The sequence below is a fragment of the Hyla sarda genome, chromosome 10, assembly GCF_029499605.1.
Source record: "Hyla sarda isolate aHylSar1 chromosome 10, aHylSar1.hap1, whole genome shotgun sequence".
NCBI lineage: Eukaryota > Metazoa > Chordata > Amphibia > Anura > Hylidae > Hyla > Hyla sarda.
This window is the reverse complement of record NC_079198.1, coordinates 125,448,040-125,469,684: the sequence shown is the minus strand read 5'-3', so window position 1 is coordinate 125,469,684 and position 21,645 is coordinate 125,448,040. Positions and strand designations below refer to the sequence as shown.

At 45.8% G+C, this 21,645-nt stretch overlaps 1 protein-coding gene across 3 annotated transcripts in view; it reads right to left on the bottom strand.

Moving 5' to 3' along the window:
• Window positions 1–21,645, bottom strand: part of ROBO4 (roundabout guidance receptor 4) — a 101,407-nt gene that overhangs the window by 37,538 nt on the left and 42,224 nt on the right. For all 3 annotated transcript variants that reach the window (XM_056544125.1, XM_056544126.1, XM_056544127.1), the window contains exons 7-12: window positions 20,601–20,704; window positions 20,236–20,461; window positions 15,907–16,028; window positions 9,679–9,850; window positions 9,380–9,562; window positions 6,194–6,236 (exon numbers count right to left, since the gene is read on the bottom strand). In XM_056544125.1, coding sequence (XP_056400100.1) covers window positions 6,194–6,236; window positions 9,380–9,562; window positions 9,679–9,850; window positions 15,907–16,028; window positions 20,236–20,461; window positions 20,601–20,704 — 850 coding nt within the window. The remainder of the gene's footprint in view (window positions 1–6,193; window positions 6,237–9,379; window positions 9,563–9,678; window positions 9,851–15,906; window positions 16,029–20,235; window positions 20,462–20,600; window positions 20,705–21,645) is intronic.

Genomic DNA, 21,645 nt, shown 5'->3' with positions numbered 1-21,645 from the left:
CTGGAAGTTCGCTCATCTCTACTCCTGAGCAGAGCTCCATGTGATCTGCAGTGTGAGAAAAGAGTTGTAAGTGTGAGGGATCCAGAGGGAATCCTAAAGAAAATATCTTCTTGAGTCCGCCCCGCCATTCTGCAAGTGTTCCCCCATACAGGGGGTGGGTGAGTCAAGCCCTGGCGGTGATAGTAATTGGCCCTTGGCAGAACCCTAGTCAGCATGGGAAATATCTTAAAATCTCAAGTCTAAATCATTCAAGAGGGTCAAAAGCACCATAAGTCCCAGCAAGGCCACAGGGCTCCCAATGGTTACACCGCATCCCTTCTACTCTGCTCCATACTGTGAATGTTGTACCATCCACACCTGCCTCAGCAAAACTATAAAGAGATGGAAGAGCGATCCATAGCGTAAAACCGCCAATGTGTAATTCAATGGTGAATTTAGGAACCCTAACCAAAGGCGGTTGTGTGAGCTCACACCCAACAATGGTCAGTGAGTATATGACCCGGTCTGCAGCCGCCCCAATCATACGAGCAATACCAGGTGAGGACTTCCAAGGAGCAGTGGGTTTCAGCGGCGCTGACCAGGGATGGACACGTCAGGTGAGTAGAAAGGGTTTATTTAGAACAATGCAACGCGTTTCACCGCGCTTGCACGGTTTCATCAGGCATCCATTGCCTGATGAATCCGCGCAAGCGCGGTGAAACGCGTTGCATTGTTTTAAATAAACCCATTGTACTCACCTGACGTGTCCATCCCTGGTCAGCGCCGCTGAAACCCACTGCTCCTTAGAAGTCCTCACCTGGTATACCTCAGTAAAAGACAGTTATCCGTAACCTGGCGACGGTGTGTTTATTGCCCGTGCCTGGCCCAGGAGAAGCTGTCTCCAGTCCACCTGAGACTGTGTATAGGCTAACGGTGCTCTGGCGTCACAAATTGACAAGTATATTGTGTCACCACAATATTCTGAGCAACAAAAAAAAAATACAAAAACTCTACCCGCATCTCCTGCTTGTTCAGTGTCTGCAAAAGAGCTAGCTCTGGTGATTTACATTCTGGGAAGTGTCATCATTACAGCAGGTACTGTATAGTCATCTGCAATAAACAAGCTCAGCTGGTCTGTTTTTGGGGTGTCTGTCTACAAGACAGGATCTTTTCCTATTGAAAAATAGAAGAATATGGAGTGCACCTCTGGAGTATCTCGTTCTGGCCAATAAAGGGTGCATCTTTCTGTCCCTGTGTTGTGTACTGCAGGTAGTGTTTTGAGTGTTCTCTGAGCTTGGAGGGAAAATCATCTGTTTCCCGGGCCATGCTCTCGTCTCCACAGGGGAAGGGTGTGTATTCGGGTATGAGCAGGGCTGGTGCAAGGATTTTTGCCACCTTAGGCAAAAGCCCTTTACTCAGCCCATTGGCCCACCCTTTAACAAGCCCCACCTTACTACTGGAATGACACTCATAGGGTTGCCACCTGGCCGGTATTTTCGCCACCCTGTCAGTATTTTTATGTAAAAAATACCAGCTATACAATGGCCGGTATCTATCCAACTATCCTCTAACTCCCGGAATGTTGCACTAATATCAGTGTTTCCCAACCAGAGTGCCTCCAGCTGTTGCAAAACTACAACTCCCAGCATGCCCGGACAGCCAACGGCTGTCCGGGCATGCTGGGAGTTGTAGTTTTGCAACAGCTGTAGGCACCCTGGTTAGGAAACACTGACCTATACTATATACTACTATATAGTCCAACATGCTGGGAGTTGTAGTTTTCATTTGGAACAGTTGCTGAGCCACAGGCTGTATCAGGGCATGCTGGGATTTGTAGTCAGCAACTAACTGCAACTCCAGAATTTAATAAAAAAATAAATTAAATAAAAAAGCAACTAAAAAGTCACATCACAACAGAAATGGTACTGTTAAAAACTACAGATTGGGGCGCAAAAAATGAACCCTCATACAGGCCCCGTATAAGGAGAAATAAAAAAAAGTTATAGGGGTCAGAATAGGACAAAATTATCCCCCAATATGTGTATCCTGTAATGTTACACATATATAATTAATTATGCCAATTAGCATGGCCGGTATTTTTTTTTACAAGAAAGGTGGCAACCCTAGCGACACACTGTAACAAGCCCCCTCCTCATGTAATTAGCTTACTACTGGGGTGACACTGTAACAAACCTCCTCCTCATGCTGCTGGCTGAGCGAGAGGTTCGGATGCTGGTTGTATAACTTTCTTGTGGCAGGAAGAGCAGCGCCCCCCATGAAGAGAAGCTTTAGGCGGCTGCCTATTTTGCCTATAGGCAGAGCCGGCCCTGGGTATGAGCGACGAGAAGAGCCCCCCCTCAATTCCTGCTTCTGAACTAGGTCCGCAGAGGGCAGGGGAAGCCAGACACCAGCTGCAGAAGGACTGCCATCAGCAGGCACATCGGAAGTCTCGCGGTTAAGGCGTTTTAATAGGAGTAGCAGTGCTGCAGCTCCAGTCTTTCCTGAACCTGTGATGACAAAGAGTAGCCGCAATGCTGCTCATGCAAATTTTGGAACTACAAGTGCAACAAGTTCTAGAAGTTTTACAGGTACTGTAAAAAAGCCAGGAAAAGGTGGGCTGTGATGTTCCTCCTGAAGCAAGGCTGAATGCCCGCAGAGGTGTGGAGTAGGATTAGGAAATGTAGAAGGCCTGGAAGGCTGTGGCCACCTATGGTTTCAGGGTTGCTGAGTGCTTCTATGGATATGAGGAAGCCAGGGACAACCTTTATAGGTTTCAGGAGAAGTTATGTGAAGTAAGAACCTTGGTGGACACTACATCCAAGAACGGTTGAGCTCTCAGCTAATATTAGACAGCTTAACCCCTTAAGGACACAGTGTTTTTCCACTTTTGCTTCTTCCTCCTTACCTTTTAAAAATCATAACCCTTTCAATTTTGCACCTAAAATTCTATATGATGGCTTATTTTTTGCGCCACCAATTCTACTTTGTAATGACATCAGTCATTTTACCCAAAAATCTACGGCGAAACAAAAAACTATTTTTGTCAATTTGGGGGCTTTCGTTTCTACACAGTACATTTTGTGGTAAAAATGACACCTTCTCTTTATTCTGTAGGTCCATACGATTAAAATGATCCCCTACTTATATAGGTTTGATTTTGTCTTACTTCTGCATGCACGAAAATTAATAAGTTTAAAATTGTCATATTCTGACCCCTATAACTTTTTTATTTTTTCGCATTACTGGGCAGTTTTTTTTTTAAATGGGAAAAAGGGGGTGATTCAGACTTTGTATTAGGGAAGGGGTTAAATCATCTTTATTAACTTTTTTTTGCAATTGTGGTGCCCAGTACGGGAGATGTTGCCCCGTACCATTGCTGTCCTGTCAGGCAGCTTCCTTCAGTGTCCCCTTGCACCTGTTTCCCCCTGTACATATGTTCTGCAGTGTATTGTATTATAAAATGTGTTGTACCTTTAAGAGTTATACCATGTGATGTCATGTGATTGTTACCCAGGAGGTACCAGTGACCAGGTGATCCCAGGAGTGACCTATGAGCTCCTTGCTAGTCTCCCCCATATAAGCCCTGGGTGGAGCTTCTCTCTCTTGGCTCTTCGCTCTTCTGCTGAGGTCCAGTGCAGTTGCCTAGTGTGTGTGTCCAGAGAGTTGGAGACCTCAAAGCCCAGTCCTGCAGCCGCCATCAAGTCAAGTAAGATAAAGTCACAGCTTTATGAGTCAAGTCAGTCCCTGTCATCTGTCAAGTAAGCGTGGTCTGCATTCAATTGTCCAGTCCTACTACAAGTCCCAACAAGCCCTTAAGGTCTCTGTGTCACTGGTCACCTCCTTGGGCCCTGGATGAACTGTATAGACTTTACCATCTGTCTACCCTCAGTAAAGCTACAGTTATCCGTAACTTGGCGTCGGAGTCTTTATTTCCCCCGTGCCTAGCCCAGGATCCAGCGGTATACCTTCGGGTGGATATAGGCTAAACCATGCCCTAGCGTCACGAATACAAGGGGTTAGTGCCATCTGCCCCTAGGGTAACAACATCTGCCCTCATCACACCCTGCCACCACACAATGTTATAGCCCCCATAGGGGACTATAACATGCAGTACATTGATTCAATACACTGATCAATGCCATTGCATTGCTAAATCCACCCGGAGGTCTGCAACAACAACAACACATACAGTGGGCTCCCTGCAGGGCAAACAGTGTTGTCATATAACCCTGGTTCTGGCAGTTAGGGAGATAAAAGGAACACCAGTCACCAGGGAGGGGCGCTGATGGCCCAGATCCAGCTCCTGGACTCATCAGGTCACCTCCAGGACTTTACATTTGGAGATGAGCTACCAGAGGAGGCACCTGTCAGAGAAAAAAGGCTGGAAAAAAAAGCTCGAGGAGAAAGTGCAGTTTGTATATACCCCTCTCCTGAGCCCCTCGGACTGACCACAGGGTCAGCTCACTATGTGAACCCCATTAAGCCATCCGGCCTTAGTTTTGCTGTGGACTCCGTGCAAAAGAATGGGGAGAGTATGACGTCTAGTATAACGGTGAGCTCCGTCGCTCTTTGCAGAAACAGTAGTGAAGCAGGTGAGATATCAATAGTAAATTCGCACAGTGATATTGGCCCAGCGAAGGGCAGTAAGATAAAAGGCTCTGGTTCATTATCTTGCTCCCGGATGGAGGTGGCAGCTCGGAGTCAGCTGCAGGAGCTCAGGTGGCTCTGAATGCTGGCACTGCTCTTCCTTTGGAGCAAGACTATGATGTTGTTGCCTTCCAGAAAAAGACTGGACTTCAGCCTTTGTTTTGCATTGGTGGCGCTTGTAGAGAACCTCTGTTACCCACATTATCTGCAACCGCCCTCAGATGGGATCATATACAGATTTTCTACCAGGGTCAGCCAAAGCTCCATCACAGATGTGCCAGTTTAGTGCCAGTCGTACTATGTAAATGTGTGCACAGTGTGGGGAAATAGGCCATTTTGCTGCATTTAGTTGTCAACTATATTGTTACAGTCAACTTAGGTCACCCATTGGACATCCACCAGGCTCGCCCACCAGCAGAATAGTGAGTACAGCTCTGGAGTATAATACAGGATATAACTCAGGATCAGTACAGGATAAGTAATGTAATGTATGTACACAGTGACCTCACCAGCAGAATAGTGAGTACAGCTCTGGAGTATCACACAGTTTGTATGGCAGCTCAGCAGGTGCTAGTCTGTGAGATGTAATACCTATATAAGGGCCAAGAGGTCCCTTTAAGTATAATCAATGGTGAATAATAAAGCAGTAGAGCAGGAGGGGCACCTTCTCTCTCAGGTGGGGGCTTATATTTCAGTGCAGATGAGACGTGAGATGTCTCTGCAGGAGATGTGTCACACAAAGTGTATATTGCACTATATCTCCCAGGAGTGCGATTTACAGCCGTCTGTGAAGGACAAACGCAAATGAGTCTTATTGAGCTGAGGAATCGCTGAAACAGAGTGATATTTTATAGCCAGTAAATGGCGCTGCCACAAACTCATTTCTTAACTGATTCTTCATGTTAAGTTATGGCCTGTCAGGTGCTCGGAGAGCCGAGGATGGCGGTGTGGTACACTCCAGCTGAGGAGCCTCCATGATCCCATTATGAGGTCTATAAGTAGAGGGACATTACACAGCACCGCTGCCTTATCACTACAGACCCAGTGTGTCTCATACCAATGCTCTCACAGATGAAGGATTGCTACAATTGTATCTAATTTAGAAAATCCTAGAACAATTAAACAACTTGGGCTACAGACTGATACACTGTAACAAACTATCAGATGTCCAAGTGCTGTACTCGGGTGTCTTTGGACATCTGCACCATGCGTTCTCAGACGGGGTCCTGTTCTGGAGATCATGGTGGTCCCAGTGTTCGGACCCCCCCCGTGATCAGAGACTTTTCTCTTATCCTGTGGATACGGGATGCATTGTGTTTCCCCGGTTAACACCTTTAAAGGGGTACTCCACTGGCCAGCGTTCAGAACATTTAGTTCCGAACGCTGTGTGCACGCGCAGGTCGGCCACACCCCTCGTGACGTCATGCCCCCTCAATGCAAGTCTATGGGAGGGGGCATGATGGCCGCCGAACGGTGGCCAATGGAGTACCCCTTTAAATAAACAGCCATTGTTTTATGTGGCCACTAGATGGCGTTCAATTACACCTGCAAATTAAATGGCTCCTACCTGTGTTTAATGATGGTGTCCTCACTTGCAAAACGGTAAAGACCTAGAAAAAAAAAGTGTGAGTAACTTTACCAGTAAAGAATACATCCCACACTGCTGACAACCAGCCTGTATATCATGTTTGAGAGGTTGTCACAGCCCCACCCCCTGTATGACATCACTAGAAATAGTAATATAATGGTATTGTAATCACAGCCCCACCCACTGTATGACATCACTAGTAATATAATGACATTGTAATCACAGCCCGGCCTCCTGTATGACATCACTAATATAATAGTAATATCACTGTTATGACAGCCCCGCCTCCTGTATGACATCACTAGTAATAGTAATATAATGACACTGTTATCACAAGTGTCTGCTATTGAGAGATGTCCCCTATTGGGAAAAAAGGCTCAAGAATCTTTTTAAATGACGGAATACTGTACTGTACTCACTCCAGAGCGTAATTACCTATAAAACACAATTACATTAGAAACTCCCTATACCGTAATAATAACCCCTTATCACCCTCCCTGTACCATTTCATCCCCCCACCCATGACATTTTATTCCCCTCTTGAACCCTTCAATGCTACTTCATTCCTCTCCCTTTGAACCCCCTTTGCCAAATCATTCGCCCCCCTCTCTGATCCCCCCATGCCACTTAATTCCCGCTGTGCCAAATCATCTCCCCCTTTATTACCCCCTGTGCCACATTACTTTCCCCTTCCCTCCTCCCTCTGACTCCCTGTTGTTCTTCTTACCTGGCCAGCAGGCTCAGGTGTCTCAGCGGCCTTGAAGTCCTCTGCGCTGTACTAATAAGTGACGTCAGGGGCGTCACTAGTCAGTGCCGGCAGCCGTAGCTTCTCACTGATTTAAAGGGGTACTATGGTGGAAAACATTTTTTTTAATCAACTGGTGCCAGAAAGACAGATTTGTAAATTACTTCTATTAAAAAAAATCTTAATCCTTCTACTACTTATTAGCTGCTGAATACTACAGAGGAATTTTTTTTTTTTTGGAACACAGAGCTCTCTGCTGACATCTCTGGCCATTTTAAGTAGGAGAAAATCCCCATAGCAACATATGCTGCTCTGGTCAATTTCTAAAATGGACAGAGATGTCAGCAGAGAGCACTGTGTTCCAAAACGAAAATAATTTCCTCTGTAGTATTCAGCAGCTAATAAGTACTGGAAGGATTAAGATTTTTTAATAGAAGTAATTTACAAATCTGTTTAACTTTCTGGTTCCAGTTTATTTAAAATAAATAAATAAAAGTTTTCCACTGGAGTACCCCTTTAAAGATTACCTGTCACCAAACTACACTTTAAATATATTGTTCCTTCCGTAATAATAAGACACTTTGCTATTTACTTGCTGTTAAAATTCTCAACCTTTATATGTTTTTAATGTGGTTGAAAAAACGGCCACTAGGTTGTTCTGTTCTGTTCCCTGCCGCATGTCAAACAGTTAGTTTGGTCTCCTTCCAACCTGGCAGGAGACCAAACTCAGGAAGTGCGTGCATGGAGAGGCAAAGCTCTTGCAGGCTTCAGTGACGTTGCGCCTGCTGGGGAATGCCTGCCGGGAGCTCACACAATGTGACAAGGGACAATGTATGATACACAGCTTTTTAAAGCTCGGAAAAAAAATTTAAGAGCAGAAGGGGTGTTAGGAGTAGTTAGGGAATATGATCTGAGTTAGTTTAGAAAATATGGTTTGATGACAGATACCCTTTGAAGCGAGCAGCGGCGGCTTCCCACACTGATGAGTCAGCGCAACATAGGACGACTTCAAGAGGATGTCAAGCCCCATGAGACACCAAGCCCCTGCACCTGAGCCTGCTGGCCAGGTAAGAACAAAAGGGGGTCAGAGGGAAGGGGAAAATGATGTGGCATATTGTGTAATAAGGGGGGGGGGGGGTTGGCACAGGGGGAATAAAGTGGCATGGGGGGGATCAGAGGAAGGGGATGGGCTGTTTAAACAGAGGACTTCTGCTGCTGTGCTGGGGTTGCTGCAGGGTGGGCGCCCTCATGATAGCCCTGTGTACACGTTAGGGCTGGCACATAAGCCTTGGTTGTCCACTACTGGGAGTGTGTTGCTCAACAAGTTGGTGTCCATGTTTGCTTTTGGGAGTGTCCGATATTGGAAGAGTGCAAAGGCATTAAGTCTTAGGGATTATGCTGGGGAAAAAAAAAACTGTCCGCTATTGGGAGGTGTCTGCTAAGAGAGATTTTACTGTAGTATAATGACATGTGATCATAGGCCTGCCCCCTGTATAACATCACTGATATAGACTAATAGTAATATAATGACATGTGATCACAGCCCCGCCCCCTGTATAACATCACTGATATAGACTAATAGTAATATAATGACATGTGATCACAGCCCCGCCCCCTGTATAACATCACTGAAATAGACTAATAGTAATATAATGACATGTGATCACAGCCCTGCCCCCTGTATGACATCACTGAAATAATATAATAGTAATATAATGACATGTAATCACAGCCCAGCCCCCTGTATGACATCACTGATATAATATAATAGTAATATAATGACATGTGATCACAGCCCCGCCCCCTGTATGACATCACTCATATAATAGTGATATAATGATATGTGATCACAGCCCCACCCCCTGTATAACATCACTGATATAATATAATAGTAATATAATGACATGTGATCACAGCCCTGACCCCTGTATGACATCACTGATATAGAATAATAGTAATATAATGACATGTGATCACAGCCCCGCCCCCTGTATAACATCACTGATATAGAGTAATAGTAATATAATGACATGTGATCACAGCCGCGCCCCCTGTATAACATCACTGAAATAATATAATAGTAATATAATGACATGTGATCACAGCCCCGCCCCCTGTATGACATCACTGATATAATATAATAGTAATATAATGACATTTGATCACAGCCCCTCCCCCTGTATAACATCAGTTGTATGATCATATTTAAGTTACTCTACATGGTATACTCTACAGCAGTGCTTCCCAACTAGGGTGCCTCCAGCTGTTGCAAAACAACAACTCTCCACATGCCTGAACAGCCAAAGACTGCCCGGGCATGCTGGGAGTTGTAGTTTTTCAACAGCTGGAGGTACCCTGGTTAGGAAACACTGTAGAATGTAATACAGGTACTATCAGAACGTGATCACATGACCGCTCACCACTGTGTTTCTTTTTTCTGTAACGTTTCGAGCTCCTCTGACACAGGTAGATGACGGTCACCATTAGCATAAGCCAGATGGCTCCCCCAACGGTGGCGATGAAGGCTGGGTGCTTCACCACTTGGAGGAGGAGATCCAAAGGAATTGTGCTATCTGGCGCATCTTCTTTCATCATCAGAGTTTCTGCACATAAAAATGTAAAAGCAATGAGGAGAAAATATGAAGCGGGACTCTACATGAAGGTATCAAACAATAAGAAAGGGGGGCCCCATAGACTCCCACAGTAACCATTATCTTACCAATGAAGATGTACTTGGGGTTACTCAGGTTGCCCATGTCACTGTCATACATGGCTGACACCTGAATCCGATATCTGATACCCGCCGGTAAGGGGGGGATCTCAAGGCTGTGGGTCCCGCTGCCCACTGTCCAGTTGCTGTAAGGAAGGGTCTCATTTGCAAAGCACCAGATCTACAAAACCACAAAAAAAAAAAGTTTACAATGAAGAAAATCTAGGAGAGTGTTTCCCAACCGGGGAAGACTCCAGCTGTTGTAAAACTACAATTCCCAGCATTCCCAGACAGCCTTTGGCTGGAGGTTGAGAAACACTGGTGCATTGGCTTAATAGCACACACTAAGGTATAATGAGATTGTAAGGGTTAAATTCTTGCATATGCCTTGTAAAGATGAGCAGTGCCTTGGTCACATGATACATTTCCCCAGCTAAGCTTTCTATGCAGAACTTTCCAGAAGAGCTGTGAGTCCCTAGTCCAACAGCTGGAGGTGAATAACCTGACAGAACCGCCTGGGGATATACCTGGGAATGATGCACTTCCTCTTTAAGGGCAATAATGAGTTACACAGTTGCCACCTTAGTATTATGACATCACTCCTCCAGATCATGTCACTCTACATATGACAACATAGGTGTCCTTGTGATATCATAGTGGTGAATAAGCTTCATAGGGCCAGTAAATCCATTATCAATGCACTTTCCCTTTAGTCTGTTATTATTTTCCTTATAACCCATACATCAGCTTGCTATTTGCTCGTAACTAAGACCTTGGGATGACGCCAGAAGGACCAAGATGAGACATCAGAAGATAAAATATTTGAAGAAGATATAGACTGTATAGAAGGACAGAGAAATCGGGAATTTTCCAGTATGAGTGTGAGAGAGCCGCATAAGTGAACTTTGGCCAAGAAAGAAATGGATGCTTAAATATGTTAATATACACAGACACAAAACTCAAATCAAAATATAACATGATGATTTTGACGTGATAACTAACCTCCCCTTTTTGTCAAATGTAAAAACCAATATACTTCTGTGTAATAAATAGAACTCTCTCTGGGAACTCTCTGAGAACACTTGGGAACAGTTCCTGCTGAGAAAGAGTTTTATACCAACTTTTTGTCTGTTGTATATTTTTTGTGTTGACACAGCAGTATACAGCAGCAGTCATGCACATTTTAAGGCCTCACCAGCAGCCATCCTTGACAGGAGATTCACATCACCAACTGCGCATGCGCGGGGGCCGTGTGTCACTCACCCAGGAGATGTCATGACCCAAAAGAGAGAGGCATAGTAGACTTAGGGCATAGCGAACCTGACAGTTCATGACTGCCTAAAAAAAAAGTTTATTTAGGAAAAAATCCCATGAAAAAGTTAGATAGGTATGACTACAATATACCTGTATCCTGCTTGTACTGTTAGCACAATTTCAATTGAAACTTTAAAGGGGTATTCCGGCCGTAAACTCTGCCAAAATTAACCGTCCATTGAATTACATGGGATTCCACTGTCCCATTGTGGTGACTCAGTGCAGGAGTTGCACCCCTGTACCCTAGGTGCCCTGTCAGGCAGACTCCATTCCCTGACCCCTGGGACCCCCTGTACTTATACTCCGTGTTTAGTATTAAACACCCATATTCTCTAATGTAATGTCCATAATTGTTCTATGCCTTTAAGTATTATTGTCATGTGATTGTAACCAGGGAAGGTACCAGCGACCATATGACCTAAAGGGTGACCTATGGGACCCCTCCAGAGTCTCCCCCATATAAGCCCTTGGTGGAGCTTCCTCTTTCTCTTTGCTGAGGTACAATGAGGTCAAGTCTGGAGAGGGTGTCTGGTGTCCTAAAGAGGCCTAACGTCTACCACGTAGCCACGGATTCCACAAGTCCACTACCCCCCAGGTCCAAGTCAAAACCTGGTAAGTTACAAATGGGGTGAAATCTCTCATAGTCAGTCTCAGTCAAGTCAGTCAAAGTCAATCTGTCTCAAGTCAGCATGGCCCTGCATCAAATTGTCCAAGTCCACCATAAGTCCAAGCAAGCCCTGTGGTCTCTGAAGTCACTGGTCACCTCCTTGGGCCTAGCCAAGCTGTATAGACTGTTACACCTGTCTGACTCAGTAAAGCTGCCGTTGTTCTGTAGCTTGGTGTCGGAGTCATTATTTGCCCCCATGCCTAGCCCAGGATCCAGCGGTATACCTTCGTGTGGTGTAGAGGATAATGCCATCTGCTCCTAGGGTAATTCCATCTGCCCTCATCATACCCTCACCACACTTGTACTTAGTGTACAGAGCCCTGCTTGTCCTCAGTGTACAGAGCCCTGCTTGTCCTCAGTGTACAGAGCCCCGCTTGTCCTCAGTGTACAGAGCCCCACTTGTCCTCAGTGTACAGAGCCCCACTTATCCTCAGTGTACAGAGCCCCGCTTGTCCTCAGTGTACAGAGCCCCGCTTGTCCTCAGTGTACAGAGCCCTGCTTGTCCTCAGTGTACAGAGCCCTGCTTGTCCTCAGTGTACAGAGCCCTGCTTATCCTCAGCGTACAGAGCCCTGCTTGTCCTCAGCGTACAGAGCCCTGCTTGTCCTCAGTGTACAGAGCCCTGCTTATCCTCAGCGTACAGAGCCCTGCTTGTCCTCAGCGTACAGAGCCCTGCTTGTCCTCAGCGTACAGAGCCCCGCTTGTCCTCAGCGTACAGAGCCCCGCTTGTCCTCAGCGTACAGAGCCCCGCTTGTCCTCAGCGTACAGAGCCCCGCTTGTCCTCAGCGTACAGAGCCCTGCTTGTCCTCATAGTACAGAGCCCTGCTTGTCCTTAGCGTACAGAGCCCGGCTTGTCCTCAGTGTACAGAGCCCTGCTTGTCCTCAGTGTACAGAGCCCCGCTTGTCCTCAGTGTACAGAGCCCTGCTTGTCCTCAGTATACAGAGCCCTGCTTGTCCTCAGTATACAGAGCCCTGCTTGTCCTCAATATACAGAGCCCTGCTTGTCCTCAGTATACAGAGCCCCGCTTGTCCTCAGTGTACAGAGCCCCGCTTGTCCTCAGTGTACAGAGCCCTGCTTGTCCTCAGTGTACAGAGCCCTGCTTGTCCTCAATATACAGAGCCCTGCTTGTCCTCAGTGTACAGAGCCCTGCTTGTCCTCAGTCTACAGAGCCCTGCTTGTCCCCAGCGTACAGAGCCCTGCTTGTCCTCGGCGTACAGAGCCCTGCTTGTCCTTGGTGTACAGAGCCCTGCTTTTCCTCTGTGTACAGAGCCCTGCTTGTCCTCAGCGTACAGAGCCCCGCTTATCTACCCTCACTTCCTGTATTTGGTCTCCACACACAGACAATAGCTGCCGGGACAAAAATATACACTTTTTTTAACCAATGTATATTACAAATATACATAAAATGCTATTTTCTCCATTATATAAAATGTTTTTGCTAATGACAGGTACACTTTAAGGTCAAGACAGGTTTTTATTTCCAGTCTCCGTATGTAAACAATAAATGTTCCTGAAGCGAAGCCCGAGAGAGCAGAAATCGCGATCCGTCTATAACAAAGTTTGCGCCAATTCAGGTGGCTGACAGCCGCGCACGTGGCATGATAAAGTGGACGTGTGATTTACTGTGTAGACATCTGAGACGCCGCACTCCACGCCGGCGATGTTAGCCCGCAGTGAAACTAATCTCTCCCCGCTGAGAGCCATTCCCGGCTCCATCATCTCCTCCTGCTCCCAGATAAGTGTATGCTAATGTGAAGCCGAAATGACAATGTAATTAATAAAGATTCACCTGTCACCTGTGATTGACGCCGTCGCCGCCGCCGCCTGCCCAGGATACAGCGAGATGTGTAATTGTAATAAATTAGAACATAAATCATAGAAATCCTGCAGGAGCAGCCATCAGGTGCGGAGGGCCACGTTTTCAGGGCCCATTTGCTGTATGCGCCAGGAAATCTCTCAGCGTATACAATGGTTTTGCCAACCAGGGTGCCTCCAGCTGTTGCAAAACTACAACTCCCAGCATGCCCGGACAGCCAACGGCTGTCCGGGCATGCTGGGAGTTGTAGTTTTGCATCAGCTGCAGGCACACTAATTGGGAAGCACTGGCCTATATACGGTAAACATATCTATAGACGGGGTAGTTGTAGTTTTGCCACAGCTGCAGGCACCCTGGTTGGGAAGCACTGGCATTTATAGGGTGCGTTCACACGGAGTAAATGAAGAGTAATTCACGCTGAAAAATTTTCGCCCGGAAAAAATAATTTTATTTTTGCGTGAAATTCTTGGGAAATTTGCACGCGGAATTGCGCGCAGACATGGGGGAGAAAGAAGTGAAGGGTTTTTCAGCCATTTCCGCGCAAATTGCGCGTGAACTCCACGCAAATTGCCCGCGAATTCTGCGCAAAAACGATGTCGTGCAGAATTTTTCTTTACCATTGACTTCAATTGATTTCTGCTAGCGGATTCCGCTTGAAGAATGAACATGTTCTTTCTTGAAGCGGAACGGAATTCAGCGACGGAATTCCGCTAGCAGAATTTCCGATGTGTGAACAGGACAGCGGAAATAACATTAAAGTCAATGGGCAGAGGAGATGTGCAGTAAACTCCTCTTGAATTACTCCGTGTGAACGCTCCCATACGGGAAATTATATCTATAGACGGGGAGAATTATCAAAACCTGTACAGAGGGAAACATTGGCCAGTTGCCCATAGCAACCAATCAGATTGCTTCTTTCATTTTTGGAGGCTTTTTTTTTTTATTTTTCAATGAAAGCAGCAATCTGATTGGTTGCTATTGGCAACTGGTCGACTGGCATGCTGGGAGTTGTAGTTTTTCCACAGCTGCAGGCACACTAATTGGGAAGCACTGACATATATACGGTAAACATATCTACAGACGGGGTAGTAGTAGTTTTGCAACAGCTGCAGGCACCCTGGTTGGGAAACACTGGCTTATATATGGTAAACATATCTATAGACGGGGAGATTTAATAAAACCTGTACAGAGGGAAACCTTGGCCAGTTGCCCATAGCAACCAATCAGATCGTTTCTTTCACTTTTAGAGCCTTTTTTTTCAAAAATGAAAGCAGCAATCTGATTGGTTGCTATGGGCAACTGGTCGACTGGCATGCTGGGAGTTGTAGTTTTTCAACAGCTGCAGGCACACTAATTGGGAAGCACTGACATATATACGGTAAACATATCTACAGACGGGGTAGTAGTAGTTTTGCAACAGCTGCAGGCACCCTGGTTGGGAAACACTGGCTTATATATGGTAAACATATCTATAGACGGGGAGATTTAATAAAACCTGTACAGAGGGAAACATTGGCCAGTTGCCCATAGCAACCAATCAGATCGCTTCTTTCACTTTTAGAGCCTTTTTTTTCCAAAAATGAAAGCAGCAATCTGATTGGTTGCTATGGGCAACTGGTCGACTGGCATGCTGGGAGTTGTAGTTTTTCAACAGCTGCAGGCACACTAATTGGGAAGCACTGACATATATACGGTAAACATATCTAGTCAAGGGGTAGTAGTAGTTTTGCAACAGCTGCAGGCACCCTGGTTGGGAAACACTGGCATATATATGGTAAACATATCTATAGATGGGGAGATTTATTAAAACCTGTATAGAGGGAATCCTTGGCCAGTTGCCCATAGCAACCAATCAGATGGCTTCTTTCACTTTTAGAGGCTTTTTTTCAAAAATGAAAGCAGTAATCTGATTGGTTGCTATGGGCAACCTTTCCCTTTGCACATGTTTTGATAAATATCCCTTTAGTATCTTTATATTCTATGTTATCAATAAAAAAAAATCTCCAGCAATTCACTGCTTTGCTTCCAGGAAAGCTGGGTGACAACCAACATGACTGCCTATCACTTCTCCCAACAAGGTTGTCATCCTGTCTTCCTTCTGTACTGTGACTTAGCTAGAAGATTTACTTTTCGGGAGCCCAGAAAAGCTGGGTTTACACCTTTTTGGGAGCTAGAAGAGTTATTGCTATTACCCAGCTTTCCCAGGAACAGAAAGGAATTTGTTACAACATGACCCATGGGAACATGTGGCAAGTCAGCCAGTTTTCCCAGATTAGACCAAGATTTCTCAACCAGTGTGCCTCCAGCTGTTGCAAAACTCCTACTCCCAGCATGCCCGGACAGCTGTTCGCTGTCCGGGCATGCTGGGAGATGTAGTTTGCAACAGCTGGAGGCACACTGGAAAGTGCTAATTTTGTGCCCCCTGTACCCTGGGGATTTACCTTGTATTTCTTAATGTTACCACCGTGCCCGTTCTGCGGAGGGGGCGCCCAGCTCACAATGACCGACCCGTTGCCACCGACGACCAATGTGACATTGATGTCCTGTGGGGCAGGACCAGGAACTGCAGAAAAAGAGACAATACCAGGGGTCATGTATTTCTCACATCTGAGAGTTTGTTACAGTTGCAGCTACTCTATGAGAAAGTAAACAGAAGTTTAGAAATGTTTGCAAATTTATTAAAAAGAAAAAAGTAAAATTTCACTTTGGCATAAGTATTCAGACCCTTTGTTATGACACTTGAAATTTAGCTCTGGCCCCCCCCATTTCCCGCGATCATCTCTGATGCTATGTTCACACGGGGGGGGAAATTTGGAACAGAATTCCACATGAATATTCCGCTTGGAAATTCTGCTGCAGCGGAGTCCCATGGATTTCAATGGGATTCTGCTGCACTGTGCACACGGCGGAATTTCCCTGGCAGATGTTTCTGTGGCGGAAAACCCAATTCTGGTGCCCGCAGAAAGAATAATAATGTCTATTCTTTCTGCGGATTCCGCTGGGAAATGCATTGGCGTCTGTGAGCATTTCCAAACGGTCCTATCACCTACTGGAACATTCAAATGTGCGGGATGTCCGGCTGTTCCGCACATTTTCAGCCATGTTAACATAGCAGAGCAAAAACCAATTCAGGAGAAGGAAAGAACAGCCTGTAAAGCTCAGAAAGAAATTAGCAAAAAAAAAATCATTATATAAAAACAACAAAAACAACAATAATAATATTTAAAGCTTTTTGTCCTACATTACATATCAGGTATTTACTGGATATACAAAAGCCTTAAATATTATATATTTCTGCAGATTCTTCTAATTATTGTACCCTTTACACTGTATCATTAGTATGGGAGTGCTCCTTTAAGGGAACTCTTGAAGGGGGGGGGGGGGGGGGGGGGGGTCACATGTTCAGGGTATTCCAGGTGACTATAATATCCTTATCCTCTGTCTCTCGGTCTCATGGCTTCTAATTAATTTTCTGCTGAATTAATCTTCACCGTGTAATCGGAGAATGTCAGTCAGTGCGTCCGGGGCTGAGAGTGACGTATGTTTCCTGGGGCCACCAGAGAAGCCATGAAACGTCCTTCCCCACAGAATGTCACTGCGGGAAAGACTACTCTAGAGGCCCCCAACATTGGTAGAGATTACCGAGACAATTATATTATTATACATATACTGAACGTACAGTGAGGAAATCATAAGGTTATATAGGAAGCCCACAGATATACACTTGGGAAAAGGGGCAAAGACAAAATGACACTTCAGGTACAGCACCATGACACTTGGGGTAGAGGATAATGACACTAGGAGTACAGGATAATGACACTAGGGGTACAGGATAATGACACTAGGGGTACAGGATAATGACACTAGGGGTACAGGATAATGACACTAGGGGTACAGGATAACACGGGGTACAGGATAATAACACTTGGGGTACAGGATAATAACACTTGGGGTACATGATAATGACACTTGGGGTACAGGATAATGACACTTGGGGTACAGGATAATAACACTTGGGGTACAGGATAATGACACTAGGGGTACAGGATAATAACACTTGGGGTACAGGATAACGACACTTGGGGTACAGGATAATGACACTTGGGGTACAGGATAATGACACTAGGGGTACAGGATAATGACACTAGGGGTAAAGGATAATGACACTAGGGGTACAGGATAATGACACTAGGGGTACAGGATAATGGCACTAGGGGTACAGGATAATGGCACTTGGGGTACAGGATGATGACACTTGGGGTACAGGATGATAACACTAGGGGTACAGGATAATGACACTTGGGGTACAGGATAATGACACTTGGGGTACAGGATAATAACACTAGGGGTACAGGATAATGACACTTGGGGTACAGGATAATGACACTTGGGGTACAGGATAATAACACTAGGGGTACAGGATAATAACACTAGGGGTACAGGATAATGACACTTGGGGTACAGGATAATAACACTAGGGGTACAGGATAATGACACTTGGGGTACAGGATAATAACACTTGGGGTACAGGATAATGACACTTGGGGTACAGGATAATGGCACTTGGGGTACAGGATAATGACACTTGGGGTACAGGATAATGACACTTGGGGTACAGGATAATGACACTTGGGGTACAGGATAATAACACTTGGGGTACAGGATGATAACACTTGGGGTACAGGATGATAACACTTGGGGTACAGGATAATGACACTTGGGGTACAGGATAATGACACTGTCACTTGGGTACAGGAGAAAATTTTGAAGGGAGAATAATTTGTGCATGAACCGTTTTTTGTCCCTTCAAAATTACGGACGTCATTTATTACGGTAAACAACGGATGCTCAAAAATTCCTATTTATATGATTGGGATTCTTTGACGACCATTTTCAGGATTTACAGGGTGACAATGGTAGTGTGAAAGGGGTCCAAGTAAGGGCTGGTTCAAGTTTTCTGCAATACGGGAGCGCATACGGCAGGGGAGAGCTAAAAACTAGCGCTCCCGTATTGAGCTGTATGCGGTCCCGTATGTAATTCATTTCAATGAGCCGGCCGGAGTGAAACGTTCGGTCCGGTCGGCTCATTTTTCCCACCGTAGGCACTTTTACAACCGAACCTAAAACTGTGGTCAACCACGGTTTTAGGTCCGGTTGTAAAAGCGCATACGGGGGGAAAATGAGCCGACCGGACCGAACGTTTCACTCCGGCCGGCTCATTGAAATGAATTACATACGGGACCGCAGACAGCTCAATACGGGAGCGCTAGTTTTTAGCTCTCCCCTGCCGTATGCGCTCCCGTATTGCGGAAAACACGATGTGAACCAGCCCTTACTTGTTTAGGAATCAAATGTTTTTTTGCTATTTATCAGTAGTGATGATCAGGTATTTGTCGCCATCTAGAGGAGCATATGTCTATGTGCAGCTTAGCTCATAGACATAACCATCATGTTGATTTGACAAACCAGGACTACATTTATAAATGAAGCCTCCCCAACAGCATGGAGTACTCCAGTGAAAAAAACATTTTTTTTTAAACCTACTGGTGCCAGAATGTTAAACATATTTGTAAATTTCTTCTATTTAAAAATCTTAATCCTTCCAGTACTTATCAGCTGCTGTATACTACAGAGGAAGTTCTTTTCTTTTTAAATGTATTTTCTGTCTAACCACAGTGCACTCTGCTGAGGAACTGTCCAGAGCAGGAGAGGTTTGCTATGGGGATTTGCTCCTGCTCTGGGCAGTTCCTGACATGGACAGAGGTGTCAGCAGAGAGCACTGTGGTCAGACAGAAAATAAATTCAAAAAGAAAAGAACTTCCTCTGGATCATACAGCAGCTGATAAGTACTGGAAGGATTAAGATTTTTAAATAGAAGTAATTTACAAATCTGTTTAACTTTCTGACACCAGTTGATTTAAAAAAAAAATGTGTTTTTGATCGGAGTACCCCTTTAAAGGGGTACTCCGCCCCTAGACATCTTATCCCCTATCCAAAGGACAGGGGATAAGATGTCAGATCGCCGCGGTCCCGCAGCTGGGGACGCCGGGATCCCCGCCGCGGCTCTGCGCTATCATTACAGCACAGAGCGAGTTCGCTCTGTGTGTAATGACGGGCGATACAGGGGGCGGAGCAGGGTGACAGCATGGCTCCGCCCCTCGTGACATCACGGCCCGTCCCCTTAATGCAAGTCTATGGCAGGGGGCGTGACGACCGCCGCGCCCCCTCCCATAGACTTGTATTGACGGGCGCGGGCCGTGACGTCACGAGGGGCGGAGCCATGACGTAACGATGCTCCGTCCCCTGTATTGCCCGTCATTACGTGCAGAGCGATCTCGCTCTGTGCTGTAATGATAGCGCAGTGCCACAGCGGGGATCCCGGGGCTCCCCAGCAGCGGCACCGTGGCGATCTGACATCTTATCCCCTATCCTTTGGATAGGGGATAAGATGTCTAGGGGCGGAGTACCCCTTTAAGGAGATTAGAGATCTTGTAGAGAGAATATGAGCACCATGAGACAACATGAATGGATAATCATGAATGTTTTTGGTCATTTGTTACAGGTCAGGATATAGAATATCTGCAGGAAGGACATGAAGGATCTGCACATATCACAGTGGTCTCAAACTGTGGCCCTCCAGATGTTGCAAAACTTCAACTCCCAGCATGCCCGGACAGCCGTTGGCTGTCCGGGCATGCTGGGAGCTGAAGTTTTGCAACATCTGGAGGGCCACAGTTTGAGACCACTGAGTCATATCACAACAATCTCACCTTCCTCTGGGATAAGGACGCGTCTGACGTTACTATCCGCTCCTTGCACCGTCCATCCGTATGGTCGGACTTTAAACTCGTACCTCTGCCCCCTGCGCAGTCCTGGAATCACCACCATGTTTTCAGTAACAGGGGCGTCACCCCACTTCTCCCAGTCAGAACCCGATGGGGTGTGAGGGCGATAGAAGATGGAGTAGCCTTGTGTATGCCGGGACAATGAAGACGCCTGAAATGCAGAACGAGACGTCCACAATACTGCAACATACATGGAAAAACTACCGCAATGTATCTGCCGTCACCTACAACCGAGAGATAAGACCCTCCCCTAACAATGAACGGTCATCAAAGACCTTTCCAGTACTCACCATCCACTGCAGGCGGACCGACGACAAATTCTGTAACGTCACCGTGTCCAGGTGTAAAATGACGCTGGACAATTCTTGTTTGATCTGACCGGTGTCCAAAGGATCTAAAATGCACAAAAGAGAATCTTTATTAATTCCCAGTTATATATCAGACAGGAGGCTCATATCTTATGCATTAATCTTTCTTTATTAATGCCCATAGCAGAAAATGCACTATTTAATGTAAAGAAAAATGAACAGAAACTTGAACTACAACTCCCAGCAGTCCTAGGGCCACAGTGGCCACTCCCAACCCTGTAGGCCCTATATAAGGACTGCCTCATAACAGATCTTCCTCTTTCTTTCTGCTCATAGCAGATTTCAGATAAGTGATTCCATTTCTATATATATATTTTCAGTTATATCTGGCGTTTTTATAGCCTGAGGGAGCTACCTTTCCTTCTCCCTCACTATATAGTGCTCTTCTTTATTCATATTTGTATATATTTATTTATAGTTAATTATTTATAATTAATTAATTATTTTATTTACTTCCATTATTTTCTCATTGTTATTGTACAATATATCGCTGCCTGTAGCGGCATTTCGCGGCTTTTTCCTTCTATTACTTTCTCCCCGTTCTCTCTGTCCCTTTTCCGCCATTTTACCTTGCGCTTTTTTCCCGTCCTCCTTCTCCTTCGCTTTTTCGCGCGCGCGGGCGGGGGGCGGGTCCTCTCGTCAGGCCGCGTCGTTCGGCGCGGCCCTTGCTGGTTCTATGGGCGGTTCCCCACTGACGTTTTAGTGGGCGGTCCCGGACAGAGCCAATAGTGATTCCAGGACACGTAGTCTCGCGAGACTTCGTCCCTGGTGTTTTTCTATACCTTCGGCTCTCCTCCCACCGTAGCGCCAGTGCAGTGCTAACGGTGTGGAGGTCGGAGCCTGGACTTGTTTTTCTTCCCCAGTAAGCCATTGCCCTATATTTATAAGTCTATCAATTACTTATTGAACTGTTCAGGATACTTGTTAGTCTGTCAGTTCTCTTATCCTAGCAGATACTTACAAATAC